The 23,956-nt window shown below is 36.9% G+C and overlaps 1 protein-coding gene and 1 long non-coding RNA gene across 6 annotated transcripts in view; both read right to left on the bottom strand.

Annotated features, from left to right (window-relative positions):
- Positions 1-23,956, bottom strand: part of LOC138896970 (uncharacterized) — a 67,381-nt gene that overhangs the window by 8,904 nt on the left and 34,521 nt on the right. The gene's annotated exons all lie outside the window — the stretch shown is intronic.
- LOC104086922 (uncharacterized) lies at positions 8,007-14,886 on the bottom strand. Of its 5 annotated transcripts, XM_070182811.1 has the most exons (6): positions 11,741-12,061; positions 11,534-11,626; positions 11,380-11,451; positions 11,179-11,268; positions 10,711-10,795; positions 8,007-8,258 (listed from the first exon to the last, which is right to left on the bottom strand). In XM_070182811.1, the coding sequence occupies exons 1-5, from the start codon at positions 11,846-11,848 to the stop codon at positions 10,766-10,768; spliced, it is 393 nt and encodes a 130-aa protein (XP_070038912.1). In that variant the 5' UTR covers positions 11,849-12,061; the 3' UTR covers positions 8,007-8,258; positions 10,711-10,765. The 5 variants fall into 5 exon arrangements, 2 of the variants coding, with proteins under 2 accessions (XP_070038912.1, XP_070038913.1); XM_070182812.1 differs by lacking the exon at positions 11,380-11,451; XR_011410640.1 differs by lacking the exons at positions 11,179-11,268; positions 11,380-11,451; positions 11,741-12,061 and adding an exon at positions 14,579-14,886.

Here is a 23,956-nt window from a genome sequence, read left to right as displayed (position 1 = left end):
ATCTGAAATTGAAGATGTCGAACCAGAAGCCGAATCTAGATCAGAATCAGAACCAGAACCAGAGATAGAATAAGATAGAGAACCAGATCTGGAGTCGGGACTTGAATAAAATTCGGGATCAGTTAATCCTGAACCTACATTAAGGAGATGTAAAAGAGTCACGAATGCTCCAGATAGGTTAACTCTCTCTCTCTCTCCACTATTTACTTCTGACTAATGCTGGAGAACTAAAGCATTTTGTTGAAGCAATGCATGTGATAAGCTCTGATAAGTGGAAGCTAGCCATGAAAGAAAAGATGAATTCTCTTCAAAAAAATAAAACATGGATACTTACAGAGTTACTAAAAGGAAAGAAGGCATTGCAAAACAAGTGGGTGTACAGGGTCAAGGAAGAGCATGATGGTGAGAAGAGATACAAAGCACGATTAGTAGTAAAAGTGTTTTAGCAGAAGGAAGGGATTGACTACATCGAGATCTTCTCTCCTGTAGTCAAATTAACTACTATCAGGTTGGTGTTAAGTATTATAGCTGCAAAAAAATTGCATTTGGAGCAACTAGATGTTAAAACTACTTTCTTGCATGGTGACCTTGAAGAAGACATCTACATGAAGCAACCTGAAGGTTTTCAAGTTTCTGGTAAAGAAAACCTTGTGTGTAAGTTGCAGAAGAGTTTGTATGGTTTGAAACAAGCACCCCGACAATGGTACAAGAAATTTGATGGATTCATGCATAATAATGGTTTCACACGATGTGAGATGGACCATTGCTATTATATAAAAACACATGATAAATCCTATATCATCTTACTGTTGTACATTGATAATATGCTAATTGCAGGATCTAGCATAAATGAGATCAGCATGGTTAAGCAACAACTGGCGGAGGAGTTTGAAATGAAAGACTTAGGACCAACTAAGCAAATGCTTGGGATGAGGATTAGCAGAAACATGTCTGAAGGAACCTAAAATTTTCTCAAGAAAAGTACATACAGAAGGTACTAAGCAGGTTCAGTCTTTTATGATGCAAACACCATAAGCACTCCACTCGAAATCCATCTTAATATGTCGAAGTTCCATATGCTTCAGCAGTAGGAAGTTTGATGTATGCTATGGTTTGCACTAGACCTGACATAGCCCATGCAGTTGGAGTTGTTAGTAGATACATGTCAAATCCAGGAAAAGAGCATTGGGAAGGTGTAAAATGGATATTGCGATATCTCAAAGGCACCTTAGGTATGGAACTTTGTTTTAAAAGGAGCAATATTGTCTTACAAGGTTTTGCTGATGCAAATTTAGGCGGCGATCTGGATAGTCAAAAAAGTACCACAGGCTACGTATTCACCTTGGGTGGTACTGCTATTAGCTGGATGTCTAGACTTCAGAAAAGTGTTGCTCTATCTACCACTGAAGCAGAGTACATGGTAATCTCAGAAGTTGGAAAAGAGATGATTTGGCTCAAGAATTTTCTTAAAGAGTTAGGTAAAGAGCAAGACAATTGTGAGCTTTTCAGCGATAGCCAGAGTGAAATTCATCTTGCCAAGAATCCAGTGTTTCATGCAAGATCGAAGCATATCCAGTTGAGGTATCATCATATCCGAGAGTTGATAAGTGAAGAAACGTTTTCCCTACAGAAAATACCAGGATCAAAGAACCCGTAAGACATGCTGACCAAAGTTGTTGGTGTTGACAAACTGAGGTTGTGCACTGCCTCAGTTAGCCTTCAAGACAGATAGGGTGAAGGTGCCACCAGAGAATAGCAAATCTTTATTTTAATTTCTTTCTTGATGTAACATAGGTTTGAGAGGGAGATTTATAGTAGCAAACATGTTGTTGTATGTGAAAGAATGAAAAATAGACAAAACAAAAGAAATAAAATAAAAAAGAGATGAACTTATGATGTAAGCGCTTACATCGGCATTCTTATGATGTATGCACTTACATCGGCATTCCTATGATGTAAGCGCTTACCTCGGCAGGGTATTCAAATGCCTATAAAAGGGATATGTATTTTCATTTGCAAATCATCCCTCAACTTCTTATTTCTCTCTTTAATTAATAAATAGCTATTCTTTGTATGGCCGTGGAGTAGGCAAAATTGCCGAACCACGCAAATCTTGTCTTGTCTTGTCTTGTGTAATTTATTGCTTTTTTCTTTCAAATATTTTTCCTTCTATTAGCCTGACACGTTTTTATCACGACCCAATTTAGGATCATGACCGGCACTTAGGAGCAAGTGCCCCCAGTAAGCCTCATTAGTATTTTACAGAAAATTGGACAGAGTTTTCCCTGTTTTTGGACTATCTCAAAAAAAATTCTGTCTCAAATCAAAAACTAACATCCTAATATCAATTCAAACAACAATAACTTTATCAATTAACCAAAATAAATATCTACCATTAATAGTCCACCCACTAACAACTAGAAATATTAATTTATCTTCAACTTTGATAAGAATGAGCCATACTCAACATAAGTCTACAATAACAAAAGAATACTCATGACACTAAAAGAATGACTATGGAACTACTCTAAGAGTTCAAAGAAAAGACCGTAATAATAAATAAAATCTCCGCCCACGCGAACAAGTGCGAGGCTCACCAAGAACTATCAACTTGTGCGCTCTAATTAACGAAATCCTTGCCCGCGTCAACTGATGTCTCTCTAAAAATAAATTAGTAGGGAATAAGTCGCTAGCTTAGTGAGTAATAATACTTAACCACAACTGTTTTATTGGGGACAAGTCAGAAAATATGCTAGTATACATATTAAACAGAAAATATCATAAGAATGCCCTTTCAGAAAAAATAAACAATAATCAATCTCATCATGTTTTTCATGTATTATAAATCAATTGACAATTCGGTAATAAGCTCGGTAAATACTATGTAATATTAATATTCATGTTTGGGAGGTTTCAATGAACAGATCATGTAATCGGTATAACTGTGGACTCTTCGCAAGAAGTCAATTATAACGGCAATCCCTACTCGAGGGAAATCAGTAACGGTATGCTAGTTCTACCTTCCCATTAGCGAGGGTTGTAACGGTAATCGGTAATTACAAGGTGCACCAGGTCTAACGAACCCGCCGTTAGCTATGGGATCCTTCAATGTCTACTCCCATTTATATTTGTCTCTGTAATCCGTATATAACCGTAGACAAATATTTTAAAACAATATAGGGCATTTCGGTTCTTATCAAATCATGTAATTGCATTTTGATAACCGTAAATTCAAGTAACGGTAAAACATATCTAGTGACAACAAGATATTTTAATACAACGGTAATCATCTCAAATAACTATTTCGGTATCATATCGAGTAAAAGACTTGTCCCACATCCAACTCAAAATAATCGGTAACATATTCATATTAAAAATCATGTGTAAATCATGCAAGTTATGAAAACACAAATTGCGGTAAGATTACTACTCACAGTACTCGTGCCGAAATACCAAATGCTTCACCACGAGCAATTCGTACAACTTCCTCCAATCAATCTATAATTACATAATATCGATCTCATGTTAATTTCTTTGTTTAGGCTAATTCATAGCTAATTTAGAATACCCAACCCTCGAGGTTTCATACTTGACTCTTAATTCGCCGAATTATATTTACCAACATATGAGTAATTACTAACCTATCAACTCCAACCTATTCATATAATTTATTAATCCAATTTCATAAAGTTATATTGATTCTTTAGGAAGAAAATTCTCAATTACGTGAATGAACTAGTGTAATTTCTATTACTCTGTATAATCTTTCGATCATGAGAATCGAAATTAAAATCTACCAGAAGAAGAAGAAGCTCAAGTATTACCCGTAAGACTCAATTAGTACTTAAGATTCCTCAACAGTTATAGCTATGGTTCCAGCGCTCTGCATCAACTTCTTTTCTCTTTTCCTTCTTTCTTTCCTTGGTGGTTTGTTGTTTTTTCGTTTCTCGTGAAGCTTTTGCTTCGTTCCCCTTCCCCTAACCCTTTTAAAGTTTTGGCAGATATGTTTGTAATGGGCTTCCGCCCTTTTGTTTCAATTTGTTATCATTTTTCCCTTGTTTTGTTTTGTTTTGTTTATTTAGTTTGTTCTTTTTTTTAAACTTAAATTATCTACTAAATATCCCATATATCCTCATTTAAAATATTGGGGTATTACAGTTTCCAACATATTGCTTTCAAGAAGAGTCTTTCCTGCTTCCAATTCATAGACTTAAAAAAGGGGATTTGCCACATCGTTGAGTGATCTTTAAAAAGGAAGTCAGCCTTCACTATCTTCCAATCTTCAAAGGACAGTGGAATTAGGCTTTATCCGATGTAAGAGCTTCTTCTTCTGTCCTCTAGTCTTCTTTTAAAAGAAGGATTGTTCCCACAGTAATATCATAACATATAATGTTGCACCAAACCGTCAGTTTGCTGCAATTTAATTTGATGTGTTCTTTCATTTTCAGCCACTCGGTGACCTGGGAAAACTGGATGTTGATGAGAAAGGGGATACGTTTTATTCTGGTGCTGAAGAGAAGTTGAGAGTTGCTGGCCTGATTGGGCGAGCTATAGCGGTATATGCAACTGAAGATAAATCAGATCCAGGCGTTAAAGCAGCAGTGATTGCTAGAACTGCAGGAGTTGGTGAGAACTACAAGAAACTTTGTATTTGTGATGGTACAACCAGCTGGGAAGCAACCAACAGACTTTGAATATACGTATGATCTTTGTATACTACATCTGTATCATTTTGTTTACAATACGAACCTTTCAAGTTGAATGGAGCTAGCTACTTAATATATCAAAATAAATGTCAAAATTTGCTCACTCAGTTCAGGGTTCCTAATCAATAAGTCGCTCATCTTCATTCAAAATGATTGCCAATGAACTAATTTTACAATTTGACTCATGATTTAGAAGAAATCAGTTTCTTCTCTTGTATTTAGAAATGAGAAAATTAGTTGTTAGAGGAGATAGAAGCTTATACCTGAATAACAATGCCATGTTTTTGTACTTACAATTTCTTGTGGTTCGATATAAAGCGAAATTGTAGATAATACCCATCCATAACAGGAAGACAATAAACAGATAAAATGACTTCATTTGTTATTGTGCAAGACTTCTCTTAACTTTTAACTGTGCAAGGTACAAAAGATTTCTTAAACAAACTAAAGATGAAACATAAATCATGGACCATGAGCCCTTTCGGGAACTTTCTTAAAAGAGGAACCTCATGTATCTCTTTCCCTTTTTCCTTCATAGATAGAGTTGCGATTTATGCAAAACAGCTTTTCTCTAGGTCTAATGTACAAAAATTCAATACTAAGCAACAACAGATGTAGCTGCCACGAGTATTTGTGTGGGGTAAAACTGGTTAGCGATAGTTGGACAAATGATGAGATGACACATGAAACTAAAAACATGTAAGATGTGTGTCAGCAAATAGCTGGCACCGGATGCAAGCATGTGATCGGTGCTGAGAGAGTCCCCAAGGCATCGAATCCGAGAACAAAGATTATGAAAGTAAAACATTGGTTGGAAAAGACAGCATTCAATGAGCATCTGTTACAAGGAATCTCTATATTTATGATTAATCGTTAAGCAACCATCAATGGCGGTTTTATTCTCATTAAAGAGGAACTTGATGTGAGGATCTTGTCTGCCTAAATAGAGCTATAAATAGGATAATTAGTATCCATTGTAGGGGACAAAACATTACGTACACAAAAGCTAAAATCAGCACTCATTCTATAAAATTGATCTTTATTTTGTTCTTAATATTGTTCTTGTTTCTGCTACCGGAGAAGCTTAATTCATAGCCAGGCTCGTATTTCTTTTAATTTTACTTTATAATCTTATTTATGTCCTTATCTATTTCATATTTTTGGGTCAAATTAGTTGACGTATTTATAAACTACGTTACAAATTCAACTGCACCATTTTACGGGTAAATAGTTTTGCGCCCACCGTGGGGCATAGACAATTGTGTAATTGCTTTGATCCATTCATCTATTACTAACAAATTTTGATTCCTTTCTTAAGAAAAAGCATATAATGATGTGAACAATTCCTATGATGTTGCAGCACACAACGAACATGAGGATGTGTTCCAACGTGATAGTTCAACTAGCGAAACTCGCAATGAAGGAGATGAAACAACTCCAGTTCGCGAAAGGTCTATATCCTCGACATGTGAGGAGGCCAACTCTTGATGTTTCGGATGATGAACACGTTGAGGAAACGGTCAAAATCTTAAGAGAGCAACATAGGAAAATTATGAATCACCTCTCAAGGCAAGACCAAGTGATGACAGAATCGAAGTAGGCGATTTCGGTTGCTTCCAGTAATTCTAATGGAGGAGTTAGGATTCCTCCAAGCGTCCCTGCAAATCAAATAGTTCAAAGAATCGGTAACGACGCTCCAAGGGAGGAGTTCAATTTTAACGAGATAGGAGGTACCGGTAGTGGATCCGGGAATGTCAACAATGCTAACGATCCTTTCGAAACCGAGAACATGATATTCATTAGGGAGATGAATGAACGAATGGAACAAAATGCTAAAGAATTCCATGCTCGTATGGATCATCTATCGGTAGCGTCGCCGGTGCTAAAGGGAACGGATTCCAAGAAGTATACGCAGTTGCCGTTCTAACCAAGTGCAAACCCAGAATTGATTCAGAAAAGGTTTAAGATGCCGAATATTCGAAGTATGATGGGACTTCGGATCCACAAGAGCATATCACGACCTACACTACGGTTGTGAAAGATAATGACTTGGCCCAACACGAGATCGAATTTGTCTTGTTGAAGAAATTTAGCGAAACCCTGACGAAGGGTGCTTTAACTTGGTGTTATCTTTTGCCGGAGCATTCCATTGATTCTCTTGAAATGCTTACAGATTCTTTTATTAAAGCTCATGCTAGAGCAAGAAAGGCGGATATATTCAGAATAGCCCAAGGAGAATTTGAACTATTGCGAGAATTCGTAATCCGTCTCCAGATCGATAACTCATGGCAAGAGGATCCGAGAAGCTGCGGAGGATGACATCACCTTCACAGAAGAGGATGTTGATGGACTTCTTCTACCGCACAATGATGCTCTGGTAATATCTTTTAATGTCTTAGATTTTAAAATTAAATATGTGTTGGTTGATCTAGGTAGTTCAGCCAAAACCATACAATGGAGAGTTTTGGAGCAAGCATAGTTAACCGGAAATATCGTTCTGGCAACAAAGCAAGGATGTGTTCAAATTAATAAGTGTAACAACCCGAGGAGAGATTCTGCTGTCTACACATGTCGAAGGCGTAACGAAGACCACTCTGTTCGAAGTGGTAGATGGTTACATGGGATACAACGTGATCCTTGAAAGGCATTGGATGCATGAGATGAAGGTTGTTCCTTCAACTTATCATCAATTGCTGATAGCGACAATTACTAAAAAGGGCATTAGCAACAATAACAATAGTCTCTTATCATTTACAAGCCACTGTTGTTTAGCCGCTGAAGTCGGGGTCGGTAAAGGCTTTAGCGGAGTTTATCACAAAAGCTGGTAAAAGGTATGACTTATTGCCGCTAAATATCATTTGCTTTACCAGCAATTATTTGCGACAATTATGATGGCTGCTAAATCCAAGCTAAAACGGCTACTAATGCTCTTTTAGTGTCAATTTTTATAGCCGCTAAATTCAAAAAATAATTATCGCTAAAAGTCCATACCTTTAGCGGTAATTGTTTTGTAGCGATTAGAATGGCTATAATATCCCTTCTGAAAACGTATTAGTATGCCCTTTTAGCATCCATTTTAATGTCTAGTAAATTCAATTAAATTTCTGCTAAAAGTCATCTTTAGCAGCAATTATAATGGCTACAATATCTCTTGTGGAAACATCATAATTTGCCTTTTTATCGTCCATTTTTATAATCGGTATCTCTTGTTAAATTGGCACTAAAACTGACAAGCTATAACGGGAATAGTTTAGCCACCATTAATAATAGCTACTACATTCGTTCAAAAAATGTTTCAAATAACAAAACATATTAATATTAATTCATAAAAACATATTGTATCTCATTAAATCTTAACAAACAAAAGAAAGTACTAATCCAAAATATTAATATCAAAGTAACTTAAAAAATAAACTTATATTGTTTGAAGTAAATAGCTAATGTCATTATATGAGTAATCCCAATGAATAATAGTCTTCAAATAATTTTTGCAACTCTTCATCATATTGAAATCTCCGACCCGCTAAATTATCGATTATCAGACTGTATGACCTAAAATTATAAAATAACTATGTCAATAGATGAAATATATGAGCACTGTAGATGTACGCATAAGAAAGCAAATCTTCTTCTTCTACTAGTCATCACTAAATATAAGAGGAATACAAGACAAAGATGATCACACCAATGTAGACAGCAAAAAACATATAAACTTTATGCAAGACTTGGCGGAATTTCACTTCAAAAGAAGCTGCAGTTCTTCTGTAAACCTCAATTTTGTGCTGTCAAAACACTGCCTCAAGCCAAAGTTTTTTTTAATGTAGAATAACAGTTCAATTTTTGGTCTCAAAACCTGCTCAAACTATCCAACAGGATTGGAACTGGCTCTTGTTACTGCATCGAGCAACAATACGAGTGTTGCGGCCAAACGCACACGCAAGTATACGCGGTCGTCAAGTAATAAAGTGACTAAAATTTGGATGTCGAACCCACTAGGACTTGTGATTAGCTATTAACTAAATTAGACTATCCTAATTATCTAAACACGAATTAAACCTAAAAATATTTTATTATAAACTAATTAAATAAAAAAATATAAATAATGAACTTTGAACAGAGAAAGAGCAGATTGTTTATGATATCAATGTAATAAAAACGATCTAGGGTTATGGGCTATCTAACAATCCTATTGTATTCTTAAATTGAATTGACCGACTAATTTATCTGGCTTATTGGTTGACAGGGTTAATATTGCTTATAAGAATCTGTCGAGTTCTTACTCGCCTATTCAAGCTAACCTAACGCTTATATGTCTATGGAGTTAGAATCAATAAGAACGCATTTATAATTCCTGTAAATCAACCAAGCAAGGCAATTAGGTATATGTTTATCCTAACCACGAATCCGTTCCCCGATGCCCGAGTTCAAGAACTTGCTCTACTCAATCCTATATGCAATATAGAATTCCCACTTTCTAGTTCAATTCTAGATTCGTAGATAGTATTCAATTGGTGATCAAGCAATTAAATAATTAAGCAAAAGATTGAATAAATAAACCAATATGATAAATCAAGAAGGCAAAATCAATATTCGAATAACAATAGTCATGAAAGAACCACAACCCTAGAACGTGAAGTTTAGCTCCACATAGACATGGTAGCCAAACAACAAATTATACAAAGAAACATAAAAATTACTAAGTTTGGTGAGAGAAAGATGGAACTTGATGAATTCCAGCCTCCACGGCGGCTCTGTGCTTGTGTTTTTTCTCTCAAAACATCCTTCTCCTTTTAAAATAAGTTTAGGGTGGTTTTTATATGAGTTGGGGGAGTCTTGGGGTCGAAATAACCGAGTCCCGGTCGAAATAGGACATGTTCACATTTTTTAGCGTCCAGAACAGTGTGGGGCGCTGGCCCTGGCGCTCAAATATTTTAGCTGCTGTAAATTACGCCACAGCCGCGCTGGCTGTGGCCCTCAAATTTTAATTTTTGCCTTTTTGTCCCGATTTCGCTCTAATTCGCCCCCTTTCGTCCCAAATTGCATGGGAATGATCCCTACACATAGAAATACCAAAATTTAGCACAAATAATCATATTAAATATCTCAAATCGTCGAGACATGAGCAAAATGTGAGACGGTATATATCAAAATATGAATACATTAAGCTAATTATCAACGAGCCAAGTCACACTAGATAAAAAATTGGCTGGAGGATTCAACAAGTTATTACTTGACAGCTTATATGAAGATGATGTAGCTAGGAGGCAAATACAGCTGCAAAATGTTGGCTATAGTGCATACGGGTATGAAATCCTTGCACAAAACCCATTCAATCAACATGACCCCTTTGACATGTCAAACAACATAGCACCTCCAACGAACGTACAAATGGCAATAATGTCTCAGCAAAAGCAACAACAGCTGATGCAACAACAGCAAGTGATGCAACAACAGCATTTCCTACAGCAAAATATGATGATGGTATCTAATAATCAATATCAAGGTCAATATCCTCAACAAATTATATGGAGTCTGCAAACACAGCTCAATGCCACCACAGGGAAACTAGTCGCTGCTTTAGAGCTCTTCAACAAGACTACACTGTATTCTTTATACAAAAGATAACATCAGGGAGTAAGTAATGGAAAACTATGTATTGCTTATTGTTAGCACATACAAAAAATCAACTGGATTTTTTATTAGATACCACTGTTCAACCACAATGGAATGCATCCTATGTGTGTAGCAAGAAACTTTAGTCATGTTCTATTTATACTGAATTACCATAGTTATATGATTGAGCTGTTGCAATCTTCTGAAGGAAAGAGATGTAAGAAGTTTGAAAGATATATAATAATATTTAACAAATTAATAGATGAAATCTTTAAAGGAAGAAGAAAACGTTCGGACGAAGATATACTAAGATCATAAAAGAAGATTTCTTAATGATCTACGGTGAAAAAACTCAAACAGTAGCGCACTAAAGGATAAAGATGAGTAGTACCGTGAGAAAGTGAAGTATTTTCATCAACACTAGGTATCCTTGATGTTTATGGTACTCATTCATGGCCGTTGTTGGCATCGGGGACCTAATAAATATTAACACATTAGATAATAATACTTTTATATTATTAAAATCTCATTAAGAATGTCTAAAACTAATGAAATCGAGTTGCTTGTTCACTTGAGGTGCCATTGATATTTTGAGGCATCGATTCATTAGAAGCATATTTGCGCATGAATTGTCTCATTTGGAGTAATTCTGATTGCATCCTCTATGTTTCATCGGATTTATTTCTTCATTGTGCTTATCCTTTAACTCGGTTATCTCTTGTTCTAACCTTTGTACAACCTCATTAGACGAATCCTCCGCAACAATATTTTCTTAGGAAGATCTATTACCTCATAGAACAGAAGGAGTTGGACCACGTCCTAAACTACGAACATACCCACTTTATTCATTTCCGAATACCTGGGAATACATATCGCCTTCCGAAGCGACACTGCGAGGAGCTTGGTCAGTAGAGCTCTCACTATTGCTCATCCTTTCATTTATCATTTCCTGACCATAGAATACACAATAAATCCAATTTGGAATTCATTTATTCTCTTTTAAGTTTTTTCCCCCTAACTATTTTACAATTTAGAAATTAAATAAAAAAAGAAATTTTACGATTGCCTTGGCAGAATCATCATCCAGTGGTATGAAAATTTGTGCTCGTGTAGGCTCTATCCTATTTACAACCTAACACAATAAAATTGATGTCAGATATGCATGAAAAAAAAGGATTTTAAAATATTATAGCTAGTATTTTTCACAGGTTTACCTGCTCATCCATCAAGGTGGCAATACTTTTGGATCCTCCTGTATGAGACATCATTTGATTAGCCCCATTGTTTCTATTTGCTTGGGTACACCTCTGTCATTAAAATATTAACACGATATCTTATAAATTATAAATAAAAATTGAGCATAACTAAAGTTAAAACACTAAAAATAATCAACTAGAGGTGTTTTAAAAATTTGTTGATACCTTAGCTTTATACGAAAGCCAAAAAGAGACAAGACTACTCCATTGATCCCTCGGTATGCGACTTGGTCTATTTTTTAGCAAAGTATCTTTAGTCTTATATTTTCGCATATACTCACTTTTTAAATCGCGCTGGTAATCTTTCCATTTCTTTCCCAGTGACTTTAAGACATAAGCTTCTCCCCGATTTGGGATAGAGAACTTCTTCTAAATAATTGTTGAGTTGTCCCACATCGGTGGGATTTGAGGTCTTTGGTCTCCTCATATGGTCTTAGGCAATCCTCACCTCACAAGCTAGCTTTTGGGGTTGAGTTAGGCCCAATGTCCATTTTATCATGGTATCAGATCCAGAACCATCCCAATTATTGTTACCGATGTTGGCCCCCATTTATGTTGTCCACGCTCAAGTGCAGTCCTGGGCGTGAGTGGGGGTTGTTGAGTTGTCCCACATCGGTGGGATTTGAGGTCCTTGGTCTCCTCATATGGTCTTAGGCAATTCTCACCTCACAAGCTAGCTTTTGGGGTTGAGTTAGGCCCAAGGTTCATTTTATTAAAAATAAAGCGAACATTTAGAAGAAAATATCATGTATAAAATATTGAGCTTGCTATAATAATTCCTCACAAAATCCACCAATTTCTTTTTTTCCTCACTGTGAAAGTTTCTCCAATCATCTGCATGTAGAGGTATTAGTTTTGGAGTTATTGCAATAATTCTCAAATGCTAGCTTTCGGCCTTTTTCCCCAACAGCTTGGTTACGATTATTAAACGGCACATCAACTATCTTCCCTAGAGGAAGTTTTCAAATATCTTTTAGTAAAGTAGGACCACAAACCTTTCTTGGCTCTGAATTACCTAGATGGTCATCATCTATTTATAGAATTATTAAACTTATAAATTATACTTCTTCTATGGTATTCACATATTGGTTCATAAACTTTTTAAGAATAGAATTATTAAACTTGTAATTTATAGAAGAACCATATATCATATATTTTAAAAAATTAAAAACTTACTACTCCTGTTTGATGACTCTCTAGATATATATACGTCATTTTTGCCGATTTGCTTATAACTCTTTTGTTCATTAAGCATCAGTTTAACTAGTTCTAAAGCTAAACGGAATATAAGTTAGTTTATATGTTAATCATCCATCTAAAGTTTCAGACTACTTAAACCAAACATAAAAAGAAAGAAATACATAGTAAGCAGAAAGAAATACATCAATTACAAAGATTTTCATACAGAAAACAGTGAAATGATGCATAGCCGTCTTGAGAAGCCGCAAACATTAAAAATAATGTATAACACTTAGGCCTCCTAAAAGAAGTTGGCCCCAATCCATAACATAACACACCATAAACTAAATCAGTCTAGTTTCAGATGTCAAGTTTTGATCCCAAACGGAAGGCATAATAGGAAACTAAAGTATCAATTATTAAATCAAACCTTTGTCTTGCCCATAAATTATCAAGCTAACGAGCAAAATAAATTTTCGTTAGTTGACTTCCCAGTATGTAAGTTACAGTATCAAAAAATGCATGTAATCAAAACTCAATAAGAATCAAGAAAAACTAACCAAAGTAGTGAAAAAGTGAGAGAAGAAAACATGATTAGTCTCCCCACTCAAAGAACGCCCCTACATACATTAACAAATCTAGAGCTACAACATACATACAGTTGATATTAATAGAGTTTACAACACCTACACTTAAAGAGAGACAAAAGAGAGAACCTTTTGGTGTCTCAGCAACTTCCATTCTCTATCAGATTTTAGTTGCAATGAAGATTAGAAGTGATATATACGGAGAAAGTGGGAAAAGTAAAATTTTTCCTAATGAGAGGAATTGAATGCAACAATTATTAGGGAAAATGCAACCTTTGGTCTTTTCTCTTTTTACTTTTTCTTCTTTTTCCCTTTGAAAATTTTTATTTCATTTTTTTCATGGACAAGAGTGGTTTGCTCTAGTAGTGAGCATCCTCCACTTTCAACCAAGAGGTTGTGAGTTTGAGTCGCCCCAAGAGCAAGGTGGGGAGTTCTTGGAGAGAGGGAGCCGGGAGTCTATCGGAAATAGCCTCTCTACCCCAGGGTAGGGGTAAGGTCTGCGTACACACTACCCTCCCCAGACCCCAAAAGTGGGATTATACTAGGTTGTTGTTGTTGTTGTTGTTGTTTCATTCCCTCTTAATAATTGACGTGTTTCTGTTGTTTTTTAAAGATCATTTCCTTAGAATAAAGTGTAGTTGCATGTAGCTTATTTAGTTAAAAATGCCAAATCTCTTTGTTTAAAGAGGTTTTAAACAAAGTCTAACTATATTAGCAAGAAAGCAGGAGCAAGAAAAGTTTAAAACGATGGCCGCCTGTCAGATTATTTTATCAATGCATTAATAAGGTAAAATATTTTGCGAACCTTTTAGCCGCTAAAACTCCTCTTTGTAATAAGGTAAAAAACAGTAATAAGCCTAATAACACACTAAACCATCAACGAGCAATAGAATAAAAAGCAGTGTGTATATATATATATATATATATATCATTCTCGGGAAAAAATTTTGAACATAGTTGAATTCATATCTCGACTAGTGGTATTCAACTAAAACATCAATATGCATCAACGACACTTAGAAAATTTCTGAACAATCACAAACATAGTAGTAGCCTTAGAAAACATATAGAGGAACCAATTCAAAAATAATAGAGAAACAAAGGAATCAATTCAATCAATCGACTATCAATCTAACATCATCCAGATATCACAATTGACTTAGCAAATACAGAAAAAGCTATACTTTCACAAATCCCAAAACACCATAGTTGGATATCAAAAATCACAAATTGGTACCTGGTAAGCAAAATCTTTTGCCGATAAAGACAAGAATGTGAAGGAGAAGAATGATATTTGCAACAATCTTGAAACCGACACGAAAAGAGAAGTTGGAGACGGATGAGAGAGAGAAGATTGACAGCGAAGATTGAGCACTATCGAGCAACATCAACCCAAAATCAATTGTAAAATCAATTGCAAGCATGTAAGATTAAGGGAATTAGGAATCTGTTTTCTGGAGACCGTCGTTCAGTTCCCTTTTGATTAAAGAAAATATGTTTTCTTATTATTTTCTAATTGGAGGGAATGTAATATTTTGTCCAAAAATATTAGAGGGAAAGATTTTATCTTTTTTTGTACAGAGGGAAAGTTAAAATAATAAAAAATTAAAATTTAATTAATGATTTTTTGTTGCAATTTTTTTTTATTGTCGGTAAAAGGATATCTTTTACTGACTAATGATCATGTGACGTTAATATTTCCGTTTAAATAATTCATGAGCGATGATTGCCTTATTGCCGCTAAATAATTGCTGCCTAAGGCTTTTTTATAGTAGTCAACCTGCTGCGAGTAGCAAGGGGAAAGAAACAAGCAAATAGCAGCTACAGGAGTGGGTGCCCTCGTCCACCCCGATTGAAGACAATGGAGAAGAGGGGTCATTGAATTTTTATTAGGCACCGAGGTCTTTTCAAGTAACAGAGAAAATGGATGCGACCAAATCAACCACTGAAGAACTCGAACAAGTGTCCTTGTTCACTAAGTTTTTAGAAAGAAAATTTCACTTAGGAACGGGATTGAGCCTCGAACTGAGGTTAAAAATTATTGATTTTATAAAAGCTAATCTCGATTGATTTTCATGGTCGCATCCAAATATGAGAGGTATTCATTGGAAGTGGATGTCCACACGCTGAGTTTAGATCCTAACTTCCCGCAGGTAAGGTAGAAGAAGCGACCAATAGCAGAGGTCAGAAACAGTTTTGTCAAAGAAACAATAACCTCGTTACTAAATATAGGTTCAATTTGGGAGGTAAATTACCTCGATTGGTTAGCTAAGCGTAGTATTAGTGCCTAAAAAGAATAATAAATATAGAATGTGTGTATATTATAAAGATTTGAATAAGGCATGCCCCAACGATTCTTTCTCGTTGTCAAATATTGATCAAATGGTTGATGCTACGGTCGGGCATAAATTAATGAGTTTTCTTGATGCATAATCCAGGTATAATCAAATTAGGATGCACTCAGAAGATCAAGAAAAGACTCATTTATCACAAAATTTGGCACATACTGCTATAATGTGATGCCTTCCGGGCTTAAGAATCCCGGAGACACTCACCATAGGCTCGTTAATAAAATGTTTGAACAACAAATTAGTAAGACAATGGAGGTTTATATTAACGATATATTGGTTAAGTCTCTTAATGCACGAGATCATCTGAATCATCTCCAAGAGACATTTGACATTTTAAGGAAATACAACATGAAGCTCAACCCGGAGAAATGCACTTTCGGAGTTTGTTCCAGTAAGTTCCTCAGGGTTTTGGTCTCTCAAATAGGAATCTAAGTAAACCCCGATAAGATCAAAGCCATCAAGGATATCCCATATCAATTAACAAGTGTGAAAGAAGAGGAAAGATTGACCGGCAGGTTGGCGCCTCTAAGTAGGTTCATCACAAGGTCTTTGGAGAAATACCATCATTTATTTTTTGCTTTTGAAAAAGAAGAACAATTTTGTGTGGACTCCGGAATGCCAGCAAGCATTGAAAACCCTAAAAAGGTACATGTCTAGCCCTCCGTTGCTATCAAAACCATAGGACAGTGAGCAATTGTTAATTTATCAAGCAGCCTTGGAAGTAGAAGTAAGTGTTGTTTTGATCAGGGAGGAAGAAGGTACGCAATTTTCTGTTTATTATGTTAGTAAAATTTTATCGGAGGCAGAGACACGTTATTTGCACCTTGAAAAGTTGGACTAGCTCTCGTGATCGGTTCTCAAAAGCTTGGGCCTTATTTTCAATGTCATCCATTGCCATCATGACAACTTTTCCTTTGAAGAATGTCTTTCATAAGCATGAATTATCGGGTCGGTTGGCTAATTGGACAATCGAAGTTAGTGAATTCCAAATTGAATATAAACTCAGGACTGCGATCAAGTCACAAGGCTAAGTTCTAGGCATGATCTTCTAAACTCTTCCTTTCTGCTCTCTATATCGCCATTTTTTCTTCTTTCTTCTTTTTCTGTTGTTTCTTCTTCCCTAATTTCTTTTCTCTGCTCTCCCCAACACTATTTGAAATGACGTCCTCCTTATTTCGCAATCAATCCATTAAATCCATCGGTGAATCCTTCAATCAAAGGGGACTTTAGTGTAGAGTCGAAGGACCCATGCCTTAATAGTGTCCTTTGACGAATCTCTAAGTTAACGTCAAATGTTGATTTGACTTAAGAATTTTAATTTTGTAATTCACCATTGCAAGTCCTTTTGGTTTTAGTGTTATGTTTATAGTTGTTGCTTTTGACATTTTACGCTACAAGAAAAAGCCTTATTTGGGACTAGCATTTAGCAATAAATTTTAAATATGGTCCCTAAAGTGTACTTATAGGGATGAGAATTTTTATTGGTCTTTAACACGCAGTTTAATCTACTAAATACACGACCACACTTATTATGGTCTATACAAAAGTTAATATCTGGTCTCTAATAGTACTTGATTTCAGTGGGATAGGGGCACGAAACTGATGAAAACTAAAGTAAAAAATAAATGCTCCAAAAATTACAGTAAAACTAGCACGGGCTAGCCAGTTTTCGTACTGGTCATTCAAAAATAGCTAGCGTTTGCAAAGTCATTGAAAAATAGCCACTATTTTGCTGCAACACAGAAAATTCCAGCATAATATACTAGAGATCGGTGCACCTGTGTACGAACTTCCAACATATTATGCTGCACCGGTATATTGTATTGGAACTCCAATATATTATCCTGGAAGTCCAGTATACTTATGCTAGAACTCTAGTATATTATGCTGGAGTTCCAGTATACTTATGATGGAACTCCGGTATAATATGCTGGAGTTCCAGTATACTTATACTGGAACTCCAATATAATATGCTGGAGTTCCACTATACTTATGCTGGAACTCCAGTATAATATGCTGAAGTTTCAGTATACTTATGCTGGAACTCCAGTATATTATGCTGGAGTATTTTCCTGATTTTGAATAGTATTTTCGTTCAAATTTATTTTTACATGAAAAGTGGCTAAATTTGGATTACGTTTGAAATTGTGGCTATTTTTGAATGACCACTTGTAAATATGGCTATTTTTGAATTTCTTACAAATTTTCACGGTAATCCCTCCAAACTCACTTTCACCATAAAATCTCTCCAAAATACTTTCACAAAATCCGTAAACTTCATCCCTAATAGGCGAAACTAAAAAGTAGCCCATGGCGCTGCTAAACTTCATCAAAATGCAGAAGGTTGCAAAGAACTTAGAAGGTTGGTGATGTGTGGCTATAATTCATGGTTTAGCACATTATTTGCCTTGCATTTTGATACGCTTTAACGAAAAAATACACCTTATTTGCGTGTAATAGGGTCCATTTTATGTGTAGGTAAATGGGAGATGAAAGTAGAAGAAAAAGGAGACCTACAAGACGAAAGTGTGCGCGGGAGCAGTGAATGAGAGACAGAACCAGGCGTTAGGCTGGCTACGCCAGGCCTAGAGCCAGGTTCATCAGGCGTTAGGCTGGCGACGCCAGGCCTGGGGCCAGGTCCAATCCGAGTTTTGAAGGCTTAATTCATTTTCAGGTTTGACTAGGACTTGGCCTACACATTTAGGTCTTTTTGTACACATATAAATAGACCTAAAAATATCACTTGGAAGGACTTTTGCAACCGGAGGCAAGGATAGCGCATAGAACAACTATCAGGAGTTAGAGTCAACAATTTTTACATCACTTTATATTTATCTTGTACTTTAATTATGCAACATACTTTGGATAGTGTTACTTTGATCATGAGTAGCTAAATTCATAGTCTAAGGTTTTGATGAAACCTATTGAAGGATGATTTTCTTATTACGTTAATATAAATTTGCCGTAGTATTTTTGTTCAACTATATTATTCTTGTGGTTGATTGAATGGCCCTCAATTAGCTGTGCCTATTTAGTATGTATTACTCGGGAGAGAGTGTATATTTAGGTAGTTGTTGAACAACATCACTCCTAAACGTATATGAGGGATCAATACGGAGGTTTAAAAGTAGGATTAGGGATAACGAAACTTTGGTGCGTTCTGAGTGAGCTGTACTTAATGCCAGCTAGCGTAATTCGGGAGAATATGTCTAGTAAATTGTGGTAATTACTCGAGAGAGAGTTACGACAGTTATAGTGCTCATGGTCGATAGAGAAAATTTAGGCTAATTTGTAGAAAATGTAGCGGAAAAGATTCCCACAATAGGGGAAATCACAACCTTAGATCATTCCAATTCCTGTTTACAACCCATTTGTAGTTAGTTATTAATTATTGCATTTTCATTACGTATTACTCAGTTAATAAAAACCCAAATTATTATTTAAATATTTTTGAAGATTGGTTGCGTGAATTTCTGCGAGTCAAGTAGCTGTATTTGATAGGTTAATTCCTTGTGGGATTCGACTCTTCACTTATTAGCCGGAATATATTTGCAACGACCGCTAAATCCTTTTTATAAGGCATAGTTGGGCGTGATCAAAATTTTGGCGTCGTTGCTGGGGAATTAACGGTGTTATTACTTGCAGCTAAAAGAAGTGCTAGAAATCTTAGTGTAGTCAATGTTTTTCATTCTAAACCAAATACATTAAAATTTTAACGTTTGTAGTCTTGGGTGTTACAGGTGCATACCTAGGAACTCCTCAAGAACTTGTGAATTGCTCGAAGCATTACCAGATCCTGAGAAAGTTTTCAAGGCACTAAATCGTGCAAACAAGAAAAGCAAACAACAACGAAACTCGACAGAACAAATTGAACCAGACATGGCTGAGGGAATAGAAAATACAATCAACAACAGAAACAATGAGAATGAACCAAACAATCGGGGTGTGGTGCCTCTTGTACCAGAAACAACATTAAATGATTTGGCACAACCCACCACCAACAATCTGGCAACCGCAATTGCATTCCCTCAGATACAAGAAGAATCATTCCAAATCACAAACAACATGCTACATTTGTTGCAGAACAAGGGACTGTTCTGAGGGTCACACATTGAAGATCCTCAGCAGCACCTGATGAATTTCATGTCGATATGTTTAACGCAAAGACAACCTAACGTGACACCGGACTCAATAAAGATTTTATTGTTCCCATTCTCGGTGATAGGAGAAGCTCAGAATTGGCTTAATTCACTCCCCATAAATTCCATCACTACTTGGGAGGAATTAGTCAAGCAATGTTTGAACAAATTCTACCCACCAAATAAAACTGCCCAACAGATTGATGATATATTGAGCTACAGGCATAGACTAACAGAATCACTACAAGAAACGTGGGAGAGTTTCAAGGGCATGCTGGTTAAGTGTCCACATCATGGTATTCCAGATCAGATGTTGGGGCAGAGATTCTACATGGGACTGGCTGACAGCTTAAAGGTCAATGTTGATGCTTCAGCAGGTGGAGCATTTCTGAGTAAAACATTCACAGAATGCAAGATCCTACTTGATAAGATGTCCCAAAACTCTGGATGGATGACAAGACCCTCTACGATCACTCTGGTAGTTCACTCAGTGGCTTTGGATCCAAACAACTCCATAGCTGATAATGTGGCCACTCTAATGACACAAATGAGTATCCTCACCAAAAGGATTGATGAATCAGGCCAGAAGCAGCAGGTTCACATAGTTGACACAACTAATGGAGGCTTATGTACACCATGCATTAACCAACCATATCTTTGCTCGTGGAGTGCGGAAGGTGACAACCGACAATATTAGGAAGATATGAATTATGTAGCCAACTATGGGGGACAGAAGCAAGGTGGTCAGAATTGGGGTCAACATAATCAACAATATAGACCAGCACAGCAGCAGTACAATAACAATAACAATCTTGGTGCAACATGGCTATATCCAGCAAAATCAACAGCTGACTTATCAAAAACCTCAACAACCACAGATTATGAGACCAGATGATGGGTTTACCAAACTTGAGGGAATGCTGGACAGCAACAACAGAATGTTGCAACAATTGATTGGGTCCACGGGAAAAATGCAACATAGGGTAGACTCGCATGAATCATCGATAAAGGATATTGAGATTCAATTAGGACATATTTCTATGGCCCTAAACAATCGTCCCCAAGGTATGTTACCTGCAGATCCACAAGTCAATCCAAAAGAACAGGGCCTGAAATAGCTTATGGCAGTGAGTCTATGAAATGGTAGAGACCTAGATCTGGAGCAAGAGATGGCTCGCAAAAGCCGGTCTACTGAAACACTTGTGCCAGTACCCATCAAGATAGATGACTCAACAGGGTTAATAGAGGTAATGGTACAACATGCGCCAGCTGAAACAAGCAAATAAAAAGAAGTCGCAAAGAAAACCGAGTCAGAACAAGAGAAGGCAGTAGAAACAATGCCAGAGCAGGTTCAAAATCAAATCACAAGAAAGAAGCGGCCTCCAACACCCTTCCCCCAGAGATTGGCAAAATATCAAAAAAGATGAGCAATATAAGGTATTCTTAGAGATGTAAAAGCAAATTCAGGTGAACATTCCATTGATTGACGCCTTAAATGAAATGCATGGTTATGCAAAAATGATGAAGGAATTGATGTCTCGTAAGTTCGACTTTCAAGACTTGGCCACGGTTACACTGACTCAGACATGTAGTGCTGTTGTGAGAAGACACATAGATGAGAAGTTATTTGATCCAGGGAGTTTCACAATCCCCTGCACAATAGGAAACTATGCATTTGCTAAGGCACTTTGTGATTTGGGGGCAAGCATAAACTTGATGCCCTTGGCTATCTACAAAAGGTTAGGCATTGGAAGAGCTAGACCCACGTCTATGTTATTACAGCTGGCCGATCGGACAGTGAAGAGGCCCTCTGGTATCCTTGATGATGTATTAGTACAGGTGGGGAAGTTTGTTTACCCAGTAAATTTTGTCATTCTAGACTTCCGGGTTGACGTGGAGATTCCCATAATTTTAGAAAGGCCATTCTTGGCCACTGGGAGAGCCCTGATTGATTGTGAAACTGGGGAGCTAAATATTAGACTGAACGATGAAGAGATAACGTCTAATGTGCAGAAATCTATGTGGCGACCCAGTGAGTTTGCTAACTGCTCTCTGATAGAAGCTGTGGATGTGATCTTGGAGGAGGAAGATGAGACTCTGAAAGAAAAAGACCCTATAGCATCATGCCTCATGAACTTAGAAGAAATGGATGGTGAAAACATGGCAGAATGGGTTTTGGCCCTTGAAGGGCGGGGGTACTGGAAAAGAGAGCTCGAATTTGAGCCCTTACACTTGGAAGAAAGAAAAACACCTCCAGCTAAGCCATAAATTGAAGAGCCACCACAGTTGGAGCTAAAACCATTACCGTCTCACCTCAAGTATGCTTTCTTGGGACCTAAATCCACTTTACCTATTATTATCTCATCCAGTTTGTTAGATGTGTGGGCAGAACAACTTTTGTAGGTGTTAATGGAATACAAGACTGCAATTGGCTGGACCATTGGAGCTATTAAGGGGATTAGCCCGACATTTTGTATGCATAAGTTTCTACTAGAAAGTGGGCACAAACCTTCCAGAGAACATCAAAGAAAGTTGAACCCTAACATGAAAGAAGTGGTGAAGAAAGAAGTGATCAAGTGGTTAGATGCAGGAATCATCTTCCCAATCTCTGACAGTAACTGGGTCAGCCCAGTTCAGTATGTGCCAAAGTAGGGTGGAATGACTGTAGTGCCCAATGAGAATAATGAGTTGATCTCGACTCGTACAGTAACGGGTTGGCGAATTTGTATGGCATTATAAAAAACTGAACACAGCCACCCGGAAAGACCATTTTCCTTTACCATTCATTGACCAAATGTTGGATAGATTGGCAAGGAGGTCTCACTTCTGCTTTTTGGATGGGTATTCGGGGTGCAATCAGATTTCCATAGCCCCTGAGGATAGAGAGAATACATCATTCACTTGTGCGTATGGCATCTTTGCCTTTCGGAGAATACCGTTTGGCCTATGCAATGCACCGGCCACCTTTTAGAGGTGTATGTTAGCCATTTTCACTGATATGGTTGAAGATATTATGGAAGTTTTTATGGATGATTTCTTTGTGGTGGGGGATTCATTTGAAGACTGTCTTTACAATTTAAGAAGAGTGTTGAAAAGGTGTGTGGAGACAAATTTAGTTTTGAGCTGGAAGAAGTGCCATTTTATGGTACAAGAAAGTATAGTGTTGGGGCATCGAGTGTCCAGTAAGGGTATTGAGGTTGACCATGCTAAGGTTGACATGATTGAGAAGTTGCCACCGCCCACTTCAGTCAAAGCAGTACGAAGTTTCCTTGGGCACGCCGGGTTCTACAGGCAATTTATAAAGGATTTCTCTAAAATTTCTAACCCCTTATGTAAACTCCTTAAAAAGGATCATTCTTTTGTATTTTTTGATGACTGCAGGTTAGCATTTGAGAAGCTGAAGAGGAGACTGGTGACTGCACCAATCATCGTTGCACCCAACTAGGAGAAACCATTTGAGCTCATGTGTGATGCGAGTGACTATGCTATAAGAGCAGTCCTAGGGCAGCGGAAGGACAAACTGGTGCACCCAATTTACTATGCAAGAAGAACGCTAAGCGGTGCACAACTCAATTATAACATGACTGAGAAAGAGATATTGGATGTGGTGTTTGCATTCGATAAATTCAGGTCTTATTTGATTGGTTCAAAAGTGATTGTTTATACTGACCATGCAGCACTTAGGTACCTGATAGTAAAGAAAGAGTCAAAGCCACGGTTGATCTGTTGGGTTCTTTTGCTACAAGAATTTGATTTGGAGATCCGCGATAGAAAAGGGGCAGAGAACCAAGTGGCAGACCACCTTTCAAGGCTGGAGGGAGTTGAAAAGAAAGTTGAGGTAGAATATATAACTAAGACATTCCCAGATGAACAATTGCTAGCAGTGACATTGAAGTAGGCGTCATGGTATGCAGACATTGCAAACTACCTGGCAAGCGATATTGTCCCCTATGATCTTTCCTCAGTTCAAAAGAAAAAGTTTTTTTGTGACTGTCACGTGTATTATTGGGATGAGCCTTACCTGTTAAGGATTTGTGTTGATAACATGATCCGGGGATGTATCCCCGAGATAGACCAATCTTCTATTTTGTAGACATGTCATGCATCATCATATGGTGGCCACTT

The sequence above is a fragment of the Nicotiana tomentosiformis genome, chromosome 8, assembly GCF_000390325.3.
Source record: "Nicotiana tomentosiformis chromosome 8, ASM39032v3, whole genome shotgun sequence".
NCBI classification, from domain to species: Eukaryota; Viridiplantae; Streptophyta; class Magnoliopsida; order Solanales; family Solanaceae; genus Nicotiana; species Nicotiana tomentosiformis.
The sequence above is the reverse complement of the archived record's forward strand: the minus strand, read 5'-3'. Positions and strand labels throughout refer to the sequence as shown.